Source organism: Camellia sinensis, chromosome 8 (genome assembly GCF_055761805.1).
Source record: "Camellia sinensis isolate YWXY chromosome 8, ASM5576180v1, whole genome shotgun sequence".
NCBI lineage: Eukaryota > Viridiplantae > Streptophyta > Magnoliopsida > Ericales > Theaceae > Camellia > Camellia sinensis.
In genome coordinates, this window is record NC_138968.1 from 54,948,961 (window position 1) to 54,959,687 (window position 10,727).

Sequence of the window (10,727 nt, forward strand, 5' to 3'; positions counted from 1 at the left end):
TATGGGTCGAGTTACCTTCACGAATAGAATCCATAATACTAGTCACACAAAATCACACTCCTATATTTTTTTAAAAAAAGAGTGACCCACTCTGATACCAATTGAAAATCCTAAGTGATTCGTGATTAGACCAAGATTAAAAATATTCCAAATCCCAAAAATCCAAAACACACAATCTAAATCAACAAGCACTTACGAAAGTGATTTAGATTGTTTGTTTTTTATAATAATTAATAAATCGACACAAACGATTTTTACGTGGAAAAAACCACAATTGGACACCTCCAACTGTGATTAAAAAACCACGGGCGAAACGCCACTAATCAATCCACTACTGAAGTAAAAAGATTACAAAGATATCATACAAATTACCCAACTCAGTCAATCTGTCTTCGAATCTTCTGTAACTCTTTTTCCACGACTTCGTCTCGGAACTGATCAATTGTGAAGTTGATTCCACAACCTCACTCACATATTGAATCAAACGCCTTTTGAAAACTATACGCTAGAATCTTCGGAATCCACCGAAGAGAACTCTCTCTTGAAGATAAAGTAACCAACTCCTTGATGTATGTATTTTAGATCATAAGTGAAAACTCTTCTCAAAACATCAAGGAAAACTCAACAAAACTCCAGAAGAACACCCCAAACGAAACCCTAGTACTCTTGAATAAGATTTGGAAAAGTAGTCCTAAAAACAACCTAAAAAGATATAAATAGGAATCCTGAATCCGCGATCTCCGCTCGAGCGCCCAACATCCCGCTCGAGCGGCTTCAACAAAATACGCGTGTGAAAACACAGTGATCCGCTCGAGCGCTTCATGACCCGCTCGAGCGCAAAATTACTCACTCCAGTACTTTTACAGACCTGTCAATATACTGAGAGACCACAAACTCCGCTCGAGCGTCAATGTCCCCGCTCGAGCGGGAAGAACAAAAACACTGAAAATAAACCAATTTAACAACGCAAGGTTTTGTATCTGGATTTGACAATCAAGGGACCTAACAGCTTTGATCCGTAATTTACCTCCAAATCCTTGTTTTGAAGGTTCTGTGGGGAGTTCATAATTCATTTTTGTTCATTGTTCACCATTGTAGAGTTTGTAGTGTTGACACTTTTTGTACAGAATAAATCTACGCTAAAGACGGCTAACAGGGGATAGTCTGATATATAGTACAGATACATATATACATATAGCCACTTGATAGTTCAATATACAGTACAGATACATATACACATATAGATACAAACTAATAGCAAGACTGTCCACTATTAAACCTGACTAAACGATATAATTATTTATCTAATGTGTACACCAGAACTGACCTTGAATTAAGGAAAAGAGGAAGAAGAAAGTGGTGGAGAGGGCAAAAACGCTCTCCCTCTCTCTCTCTCTCAGCCGTGGACACATGCACATGGAGAGTGCCTAATTTCAAAACCTTAGGGGACGCCAATGCAATTTAACCTCTAGACTAAAATGTAAACATGAAACAAGAACAAATATGCTGCTATCCACAAGCTTTTCTATTCTTTTTTTAATTATAACTGAATGAGTTACTTTTGTGATTTGTCCAAAATATACACCACCAATATCATAATAAATACCCCAGCAAAAGATAATGCTTAAAATAACTTTACCTGCTGTGTTCTGTCACCATGAATGGTAGTAGCAAGAAACCCATTCATACATAACCAATGTTCCAGTGAATCAGCTCCTTTCTTCGTCTCCACAAAAACTAGAGTCAGAGCTTGCTGCAAAACCAAGTGCAGAAAAGCAACAATCATGTAGATAATGAAGGTCAAGTTTTAAAATTAGCTTAAAACATGAAACACCAATAAAAATGTTAAACCAAAAATTACCTTATTAACAACATTAAGAACACTAGCACTTGTATATCAAGAGATCAGCTCCTTTCTTTGTTTTGTTTATATATATATATATATATAATCGGCATATATATATTATCCTCTGTTTTGTTTTAAGTCAGCGGTTTGGTTTGTTTTGTTTATAATATGTGATGCTCTGTTTTGTTTTAAGTTATTCTCTCATAATTTTATATATATATATATTATATATATATATATATTATCGGCATAGAATATATAATTTTTTATATATATTTTAAATGCACATATGCTCAATATACATATTTTTATATATATTATTTAAAGAGATTTAATCTGTCAGATTTTTTATTTCAGATTTTTTTTTATTATTTTAAATTTTTTAATCTGTCAAATCTTTTTATTTCAGATTATTTTTATATCAGATTATTTTTATAGAGGTTTAATCTGTCAGATTTTTTTAAAGAGGTTTAATTGTTAAGTAAAGATGTTTAATAACAAAAAATGACAAAAATAACAAAAATCACTAACTTAAGGAAGACAAAATTTGACAACAACTGACCAACCTTAAACACACAACATTACCAAACAGGTCATGAATTAAGTAGTGACTTGAAAGTAATTTCTGTGTTCGTATTAATGCTAATAGTCCTAAAAATTTAAGCTTTTAGCACAGCAAATAAGGGTATAGAAAATTTCATAAAGCCACAATCCAAAACAACCAAACTGTTACATTCCACAAACCAACTTGGTAAAAGCACTTAAACATCAAACGGTAAATTAATTGAACCAAATTGAGCATAGTGAGAGTAGAGCACTAACAAAGGATAAAGTGGCTAGCTAATGACTACAAAATAAAAAATGATGAAAAAATATAGAGAAAAATTAGAAAATTACCATGGAAAACGACAAAAGGTAGAGAACATGTGGTTGTTAGTGTACAAGTCAAAGTGAAGATAAATAATTCCATGGCTTGGTTTGAACTTAGAGTTACTAAAGAACATATCAAGTGTGATGCTGTTACATGATAAGTTAAGTAGTGTGTACAAAGATCTCTCCTAAAAACTTAATGGATGGATAGAGGAAAGAATTAGTAACTCTAAGTTCACCTTCTCTTTAAAACGAAGGCAATAAAAATAAGAAAATAGAAGAAATGAAAGGAAGAACAAATAATATTGTGCCTGATTATCTTCTTTTCCAATTATATCGTTATTAGAGAAATCTGAAGCCACAGTTACACACCATAATCAATATTGCCTCTATAAACAGTCCAATCAACTAAGATTCTTTTTATTTCTTCAAAAATAACTAGTTTCCTAAATGAGCAAATTTTCTTTTATTCCTTTTAATGTACTGATGTTGTAAACTTGTCAGGAACCATTTTTTTTTCTACTCTATCCTTTCCCATAATACTTCCATCTTAATCTATGTTATATACTTGGAGAACTAAGGAAAGATTAGAGATAGACAACGTAATATGATTTTCTTTGAATGATACACATTGTGCATTCCTAAATGGAATAGGTTAATAGTACACATGATGCGTTTTATGACATAAACAAATTAAAAAAAAAACTTGATCTTTCATTTGTGATCAGACATGGACAAGAGTTGGATTGCATTGGGTAAGACACCTGATGGAAGGATGAGTCAGCCATTTATTGATGGGGTGACATCATTTATCAAATTTGCAATGGCAGTTGTTGACCAGGAAGGTAAAATTCTGTGCCCATGTTTGAACTGTGTGAACTATTATTCCCAAAATCTTCGAAATGTGCAAATTCATTTGCTTCAATATGGGATTATGCAAACTTACACTATTTGGCATGAGCACGGGAAACCACGTGCATCAAATGAGGCTCATCATGAAATGGCAATTGATGAAGATGAGGTTTTAGGTGGTATTGATGCCTTAGTGGAAGATCGAATAAGAGGAGAACCCAACGATGCACACCAGAATGAGGAAGTATAAACGTTTGATAAACTATTGAATGATGCCAAACGTGAGGTGTACTTAGGTTGAACAAACTACACTCTGTTGAAGTTTGTCATCGAGCTGCTTAATATGAAGGTAACAAACCACTGGAGCAATAAGTCGGTTAACACACTATTGGAGTTTTTAACAAAACTTTTACCAAAAGATAATTTGGTTCCAAAGTCATTTTATGAAGCTAAGAAAATACTTCGAGATTTGGGCTTGTCATATGAGTTAATTGATGCTTGTATAAATGATTGTGTACTCTTTTGGAAGGAAAATGCAAGGTTAGATAAATGTCCAAAATGTAAGGCATCCAGATACAAGATCAATCGTGGCAGGGGTAAGAAGATTCCCCATAAGGTGTTGCGGTACTTCCCATTAACACCAAGGTTGAAAAGATTGTACATGTCAAGAAAGACTGCTGAGGACATGAGATGGCACAAGGAGATATGTATAGATGACGGAGTATTGAGACATCCCGCCGATAGTGATGAATGGAAGGAATTTGATGTGCAACATCCTCAATTTGCCCTGGAGCCTCGAAATGTGAGGCTAGGGTTGGCTGTTGATGGGTTCAATCCTTTTGGGAGCATGAGCAACTCGTATAGTTTATGGCCTGTAGTACTCATTCCTTATAACTTGCCACCTTGGTTGGTTATGAAAGATCCCTTTCTTATGATGTCACTACTTATTCCTGGAGAATCACAACCAGGGATCGATATTGATGTCTACATGAGACCTCTGGTGGATGAGTTGAATGAGTTGTGGGAAAATGGTGCATTATCTTACGATGCCGTAAATGGTGAGTCTTTCCAGATGCGTGCAGCTTTGATGTGGACTATACACGATTGGCCCGCATTTGGTGACATATCTGGGTGGAGAACAAAGGGTCATTATTCTTGCTACACTTGCAATGATGAACCATATTTTCAATCCTTGAAAGGTAAGACTGCATACACTAACCATCTATGCTACTTGCCTCAAAACCACCCCGAAAGGCGAAAGAGTAAGGCTTACAATGGTAAGCATGAGAAGCGAAAGAGATCTTTAAAGTTACCAGTGGAAAAGATATTAGAGCAATTGGATAGAGTGACAGGTGTCACATATGGGAAGCATCCAAGAAATAAGAAAAGACTCCGTCAGGCACCAAATTGGACAAAGGTAAGCATCTTGTATGAGTTACCATACTGGAAGAAACGGAAGCTTTGACACAACATTGATGTTATGCACGTCGAGAAGAATTTTAGTGAAAATACCTTTGGAACTATGTTAGGCATTGATGGAAAGAACAAAGACACCGACAAAGCACGGATGGACTTGGAAGATATGGATATAAGGAAAGAGTTGTGGTTAACACGTCGTCCTGATGGAACTTATGTCAAACCTAGGGCAATCTTTTCATTGACCCCTGAAGAGAGGGAGGGTTTCTTTGAATTCTTGAAATCAGTGAAGTATCCGGATGGCTATGCTGCAAACATATCAAGATCAGTGAATGCGAGAAATGGTAAATTAACAGGCTTGAAAAGTCATGACTGCCATGTACTCATACAACGGATTCTTCCAATTGGGATGCGTGGTTACGTAGACAAAGAGATTAGTAAAACACTATTTGAGTTAGGTAGCTTTTTCCAGGATTTGTGCTCAAGGACACTGCGCCGTAATGAACTTGAGAAATTAGAGGAACGTATAGTACACATATTATGCAAGCTTGAAAAGATCTTTCCTCCAGCCTTCTTTGATGTGATGGTTCACTTGGCCGTTCACTTGCCGCGTGAGGCTATTCTTGGAGGACCGGTGCAATATCGATGGATGTACCGGATTGAAAGGTAATTTTTAAATTGAAAGGTTCGTAATTATATGTTGCATGTGTAACCTTGCTCTTAACTAATTCTCTTTTCAAGGTTTCTCGGAGCTTTAAAAAAGTTTGTTACAAACCGAGCTCGACCAGAAGGTTCAATCGCAGAGGCTTACATTGTCAAAGAGTGCATTACTTTTTGTTCAATGTATGTTGATGGGATCGAAACAGTGCATAATCGACCCGAACGAAATCAAGATCGTGGCGAACGTCACAAAGGGTTAACTGTATTCACAGAAACTGCCCGTCCTATTGGCCTAATCACAAGGGATGCTGATATGTCACAAGAATATCGTGATATGGCTCATTGGTTCTTGTTGAACAATAGCCCCGAGAGAGAGAAGTATCTAGAGTATGTTTTTCATTTAAATATGTGTATTCTTAGCTTTGTTAATGTAGTTAGCAGTGCATAATAATCACATTCTTTTGAGTAGGATACACAAAAATCTATTACGGACTCCATCTGACCAAGGCATAACCCGTATATAACAACAAGAGTTTCCCAAGTGGTTCAAAGAGCGGGTAAGGCATTTTCAATTTTAAGACATGATTAAAAATTTGTATAAGATTTGATCATTTATTAATTTATTTTTACTATCTTAATGTACGTTATATGTGAATGTAGATAAATATATTGAGAGAAGAAAAGTCACCAGAAGCAACCAATGATTTATGGTCGTTAGCAAATGGCCCAAATTTACTAGTAAAAGAGTACTCAGGTTGCATAATCAATGGCGTACGGTTTCGTACAAGAGAAGTAGACAATCGCCGTAACAGTCAGAATAGTGGTGTGCTTACGGAAGGGGATCATGAGGGAGTGACGCATGAATTTTATGGTCACTTGTGCAATGTTTGGGAATTGGAGTACATGTGTCATAACAAAGTTGTATTGTTCCAGTGTGAATGGTACAACACAGGAAATACAGGTCGAAGTAGAACATTGCGAAGCGATGATTATTGCACAAGTATTGATGTCACAAGTCGGTGGTATCAACACGACCCTTTCATCTTGCCTAGCCAGGCTAAGCAAGTCTTTTACCTAAATGATACCAAATGGGGACAACCTTGGCCAGTCGTTCAATGAGTGCAACATAGGGGTGTCTTTGATGTACCAGAGGTAGGTGATGGAGAATCATTACATGAACCAGAAGAAAACAATGTGTTCCAACAAGAAAATATTACCGATGTTGTTCCAATTGACATCGGCCCTAATGTTCAATGTTATAGAGATGGTGTTGAAGCAGAAGTTGTTACAAGGGTTAGGTCATCTGATGAAACAATGATACAGAAAAGAGCTGACAAACAAAATGATGAGTGTGACGAACCTGATGTGGATTACGATATGGATCTTGATGTAGACTAGGATTTGTAGTTATTTTGCACTTTTTATATGAACATTGTTCTTAATTAATGTAGTTGAATTTCAGTTGTGGGGTTCATCCACTGTTATGTAGGTTTATCATTGATTGGTCATATTGTGTGTCTGATGGCTTTGTAATTAATTTGTTCTATGCTAAGTAAATGGTAAAAACAAAAATCATCCATATCACTCTAGCCATATTTCAATGATTTAGAGCCTATATGACATATCCACTTGTTGAGATTGTTGTTGCTTTATGCTTTATGTATAGAAATATATAATTATCTTTTCTTTACATCTAATGTTCAATTATGCGTATCCACCAAAAAAATGTTCAATTATGCTTTATAGTTGGGCAAAATGGACGCTACAAAAAAGCAATTGACCAAACCAAGTACCGCAACTAAGAAGGTAACGAACTATGAGAAACAAAGAATGAAGAATATTAATAAAAACCTTGAGAGAATGAATGCTCTAGGAGTAAAGAATATAACAACTTGTTTGAAGGCTACGGTTCAACATAAGAAATTGAGGAAGGAAAAACAAATACCAATTGAGGAAAATGATGATGATTATCGACCGTCAGAGGCTGAAGATGGCAGTGACACTGAAACCTATGATTCGTTTGAGCATGAGGTACTATACATTTATGCATTGTGAAATATATTCTTTCTTGTTACTTTCAATTCATACACACATAGACATGTATATCTTTGTACATATATTCATATTTTATTATGTTATTCAGCTGTTAGAGATACCATCGAGAGCCCGTTCACAATCTCATCATGAGGCATTGACCCACACATTAGAAGAGGGGGATACCTCTTCACGTCCCGAGGTGACTAGCAATCCGCCACCACCTCTCAATGTGGAGCTTCAACTTGAGGTGACTGCTGGTAATACTATTGGTAAGACACACTCTTTATTTACATTGATTTGAGATCTTAATTAAATTTGTTCACATACTATTTCAATATTATGGCTTCACAATATCAGCTGCTAAGCGTGCTCGTGGCCCGACTCGAGGCAAAGAGGTTCAAGGCCTTGTTGATAAAGATGGAAAGCTTAGCGTGCCTATCCCTCTAGAATTTCGTGCACCGGTAGGGGACTATGCCTCAAAACTAGCCTCAAAGATTGGTATAGAAGTGCGAACTCGTTTACCAAATCCAAGTGTTCGTAGGTGGAAGTATGTTGATGCCTCCGTTAAGGAGGCGATGTTTCAACGCTTGAATGTAAGTTCGTTGTCTACTTATAGGAGATTTTACTCATTTTTATAATAGGTTAGAAATCTTAATTATTTATTGTAATTATTTTATTTTTTATAAGAATTATCTATGACTTATCTATTTTTTGCAGGATCAATTTGATTTACAAGGAGACCCTGTTGATATAGAGAAGGCAATGAACACAAAATTTGGTCGGAGATTGAGTAACCATACCAATAGGCTGCACAAACAATTCATGGAGCTGAAGGAGGCTAAAGGGGAGGAGTATGCAAGAAACCACCCACCAAAGAATGTCGATCCTACCAAGTGGATAGATCTTATTGATAAAAAGTGGAACACTAAAGAATTTCTGGTAACATTTTCATCTTTTTTATTATATTAGCGAAGAAAGAATTTGATTAGAATAGGGAGAGATTATAAAACAACTAGAAAGAACACAATCAATTTGCTGTGAAATTCCATATGTATTCTTTTCCCTTTATCTTCTAGGCATGTAAGTGGAACATAATAAAAACCAAATAAGTGGAAAAATGAGAAAGGGAAACTATTAAACATGGATTGGAAGGCTCGCATAATAGGAGATTAATTTATGGTTCCTTAAAGTGCATCTTTCACATCATAGAATAAAGAACTAAGATTTCAGTTTCTATGATTGTATTAATTTTCTGTTTGTTCTTGGGTTTGGTCTGAAGTTTCATGATAATGGTAAGCAACTAGCTAAGTAACTAATATAGGGTATTGAGACAGAACTTTAGATTTGATAGAGTTGCGGAAGAAAGAAAGGGTTATGAGTTTGGTATCAGTAATTGTTCCATATCTTGTGAAATGTAAATGGATTTTTTCACAATCTATCTTGCCCATGCTTATATGCCCCCTATTTGTGAACGGTGTAAATTACTCGTTTTTCTTTTTTCACCCAGAAAAACCATCTTATGATGAAATCTCAACAAGTCCTCTAATCTATTTTTCACAGAATTGAATGAAACTAGTGAATAATTTGAAATATCTTTTAAGTTGAAATGATATATAGGAAAATGATAGAGAGGAACAATGCAATTTTTTTATTATCAACCATTAAATTTGTTTTACTAGTGATACATTTTATTGTTATATTGGTTCATTATTCCTTACAGGAACAATCAAAAGCCAACATATTTGTCTTACTAATGATACATTTCATTGTTATATTGGTCATTCTTCCTTATAGGAACAATCAAAGGCCAACATCGCGAACAGAGAAAGGATGTATACAAAACATCGGTGTGGTTCTAGGTCAATCCCTGTTAGAGTAGAAAAACTAGTACGTATCCTTGCACTTTCAGAATTATATTAGATTCTTAGCTTTATTTATTGAATATTTGGTCTATCGAATTAGGCACGAGAAAAGAAGATGCTACCTGATCTAGCAGAGTTGTACAAGGAAACTCACTATAATGAGAAAACACATGAGTGGATCTCATCTCAAGCTCAGTGTAATTATGTGAGTATATATTGCAATTTTTATTAACAAAATTTTAGAATACTATTTGTTATAATCTTATTTAATTTTCTAATAATTATTTAATTTTTTTTATATTTGATAGGAAAATATGATACAGACACAGGCTGATCACCTCTCACAGCCAGGATCAACCCCTTTGACTGCAGAAGAGCTATCAATCAAAGTCCTAAAGCCAAGGTCTGGCTATGTGAAGAGACTTGGCATGAGACCTTCATCCTCTATTAGGAGAGCCACTACCATACATGCTGAAACAAATGATTATGTGAAGCGCCTTGAGATGCAAATAGAGACACAAAAGGAACAAATACAAATGCAGAACAATAAAATAATGGCTGATGTTGTCAACTTTTTGAGGACCAAAGGATTCACTGGATACTTTGGAAGTGGAGGGGACTCATCCACAAGTGGACATACTTCTTGGTAAAGTATATTAACTTTAATATAACAAATTTTATAAGAGAATACATGTTTGAAGAATTAGGAAGTAATGGAAACATGCATATGACATCCAATTTGTACAGGTGCACATGATGTATAAATTGTGAATTAGTCTAAAAAATATATTTTTTTCTCTATACTTAAAGCTTGAAAAAAGGCTGTCGAAATGCTAAATTATCACACAATTATAGATTTGTACAAGAACCAATAGAAACACCTTAGGAGGGACCAATATAAGTTGTATGAACTTACGGCACATTAATGGGATGCACCATTTGTGAATTAACCTTAAAATTAATTTTTTGTTCTCATAATCTAAAAAAAAGTCTGTTATAGGGATAAATTGTATAATTGATCTAATTGTAAATTGATGAGTTACTAATGTTTTTAATCTTTTGTATAATTGATTAATTACTAAAACTTTTAATTTATTTTTTTGCAGATTGGATTGGGGTGGCATTTTTGATGTGCAACAATGATGTAATTTGTTTGAATGTTCATTTTTGTTTGATAAGGATAC

The 10,727-nt window shown here is 35.0% G+C and overlaps 2 protein-coding genes across 2 annotated transcripts; both read left to right on the forward strand.

Annotated features, from left to right (window-relative positions):
* Nucleotides 1-3,446: 3,446 nt before the first annotated feature.
* Nucleotides 3,447-5,033, forward strand: LOC114271652 (uncharacterized). The gene is made up of 2 exons (XM_082885184.1): nucleotides 3,447-3,812; nucleotides 3,918-5,033. The coding sequence occupies exons 1-2, from the start codon at nucleotides 3,447-3,449 to the stop codon at nucleotides 5,031-5,033; spliced, it is 1,482 nt and encodes a 493-aa protein (XP_082741310.1).
* A 3,136-nt stretch (nucleotides 5,034-8,169) lies between these two features.
* LOC114303804 (uncharacterized) lies at nucleotides 8,170-10,193 on the forward strand. The gene is made up of 5 exons (XM_082885185.1): nucleotides 8,170-8,274; nucleotides 8,399-8,620; nucleotides 9,476-9,568; nucleotides 9,644-9,748; nucleotides 9,852-10,193. Exons 1-5 carry the CDS (start codon nucleotides 8,257-8,259, stop codon nucleotides 10,191-10,193), a joined length of 780 nt encoding a protein of 259 aa, XP_082741311.1. The 5' UTR covers nucleotides 8,170-8,256.
* Nucleotides 10,194-10,727: the final 534 nt, after the last annotated feature.

Bases quoted from the DNA above. Each gene is read 5' to 3' on its own strand.
- LOC114303804 (XM_082885185.1), top strand. The intron at 8,621-9,475 runs GTAACATTTTCA...TCTTCCTTATAG, and splicing joins GGAACACTAAAGAATTTCTG to GAACAATCAAAGGCCAACAT. The intron at 9,749-9,851 runs GTGAGTATATAT...TATATTTGATAG, and splicing joins CTCAAGCTCAGTGTAATTAT to GAAAATATGATACAGACACA.
- LOC114271652 (XM_082885184.1), top strand. From the start codon at position 3,447: ATGGACAAGAGTTGGATTGCATTGGGTAAGACACCTGATGGAAGGATG. The intron at 3,813-3,917 runs GTATAAACGTTT...CTTAATATGAAG, and splicing joins ATGCACACCAGAATGAGGAA to GTAACAAACCACTGGAGCAA.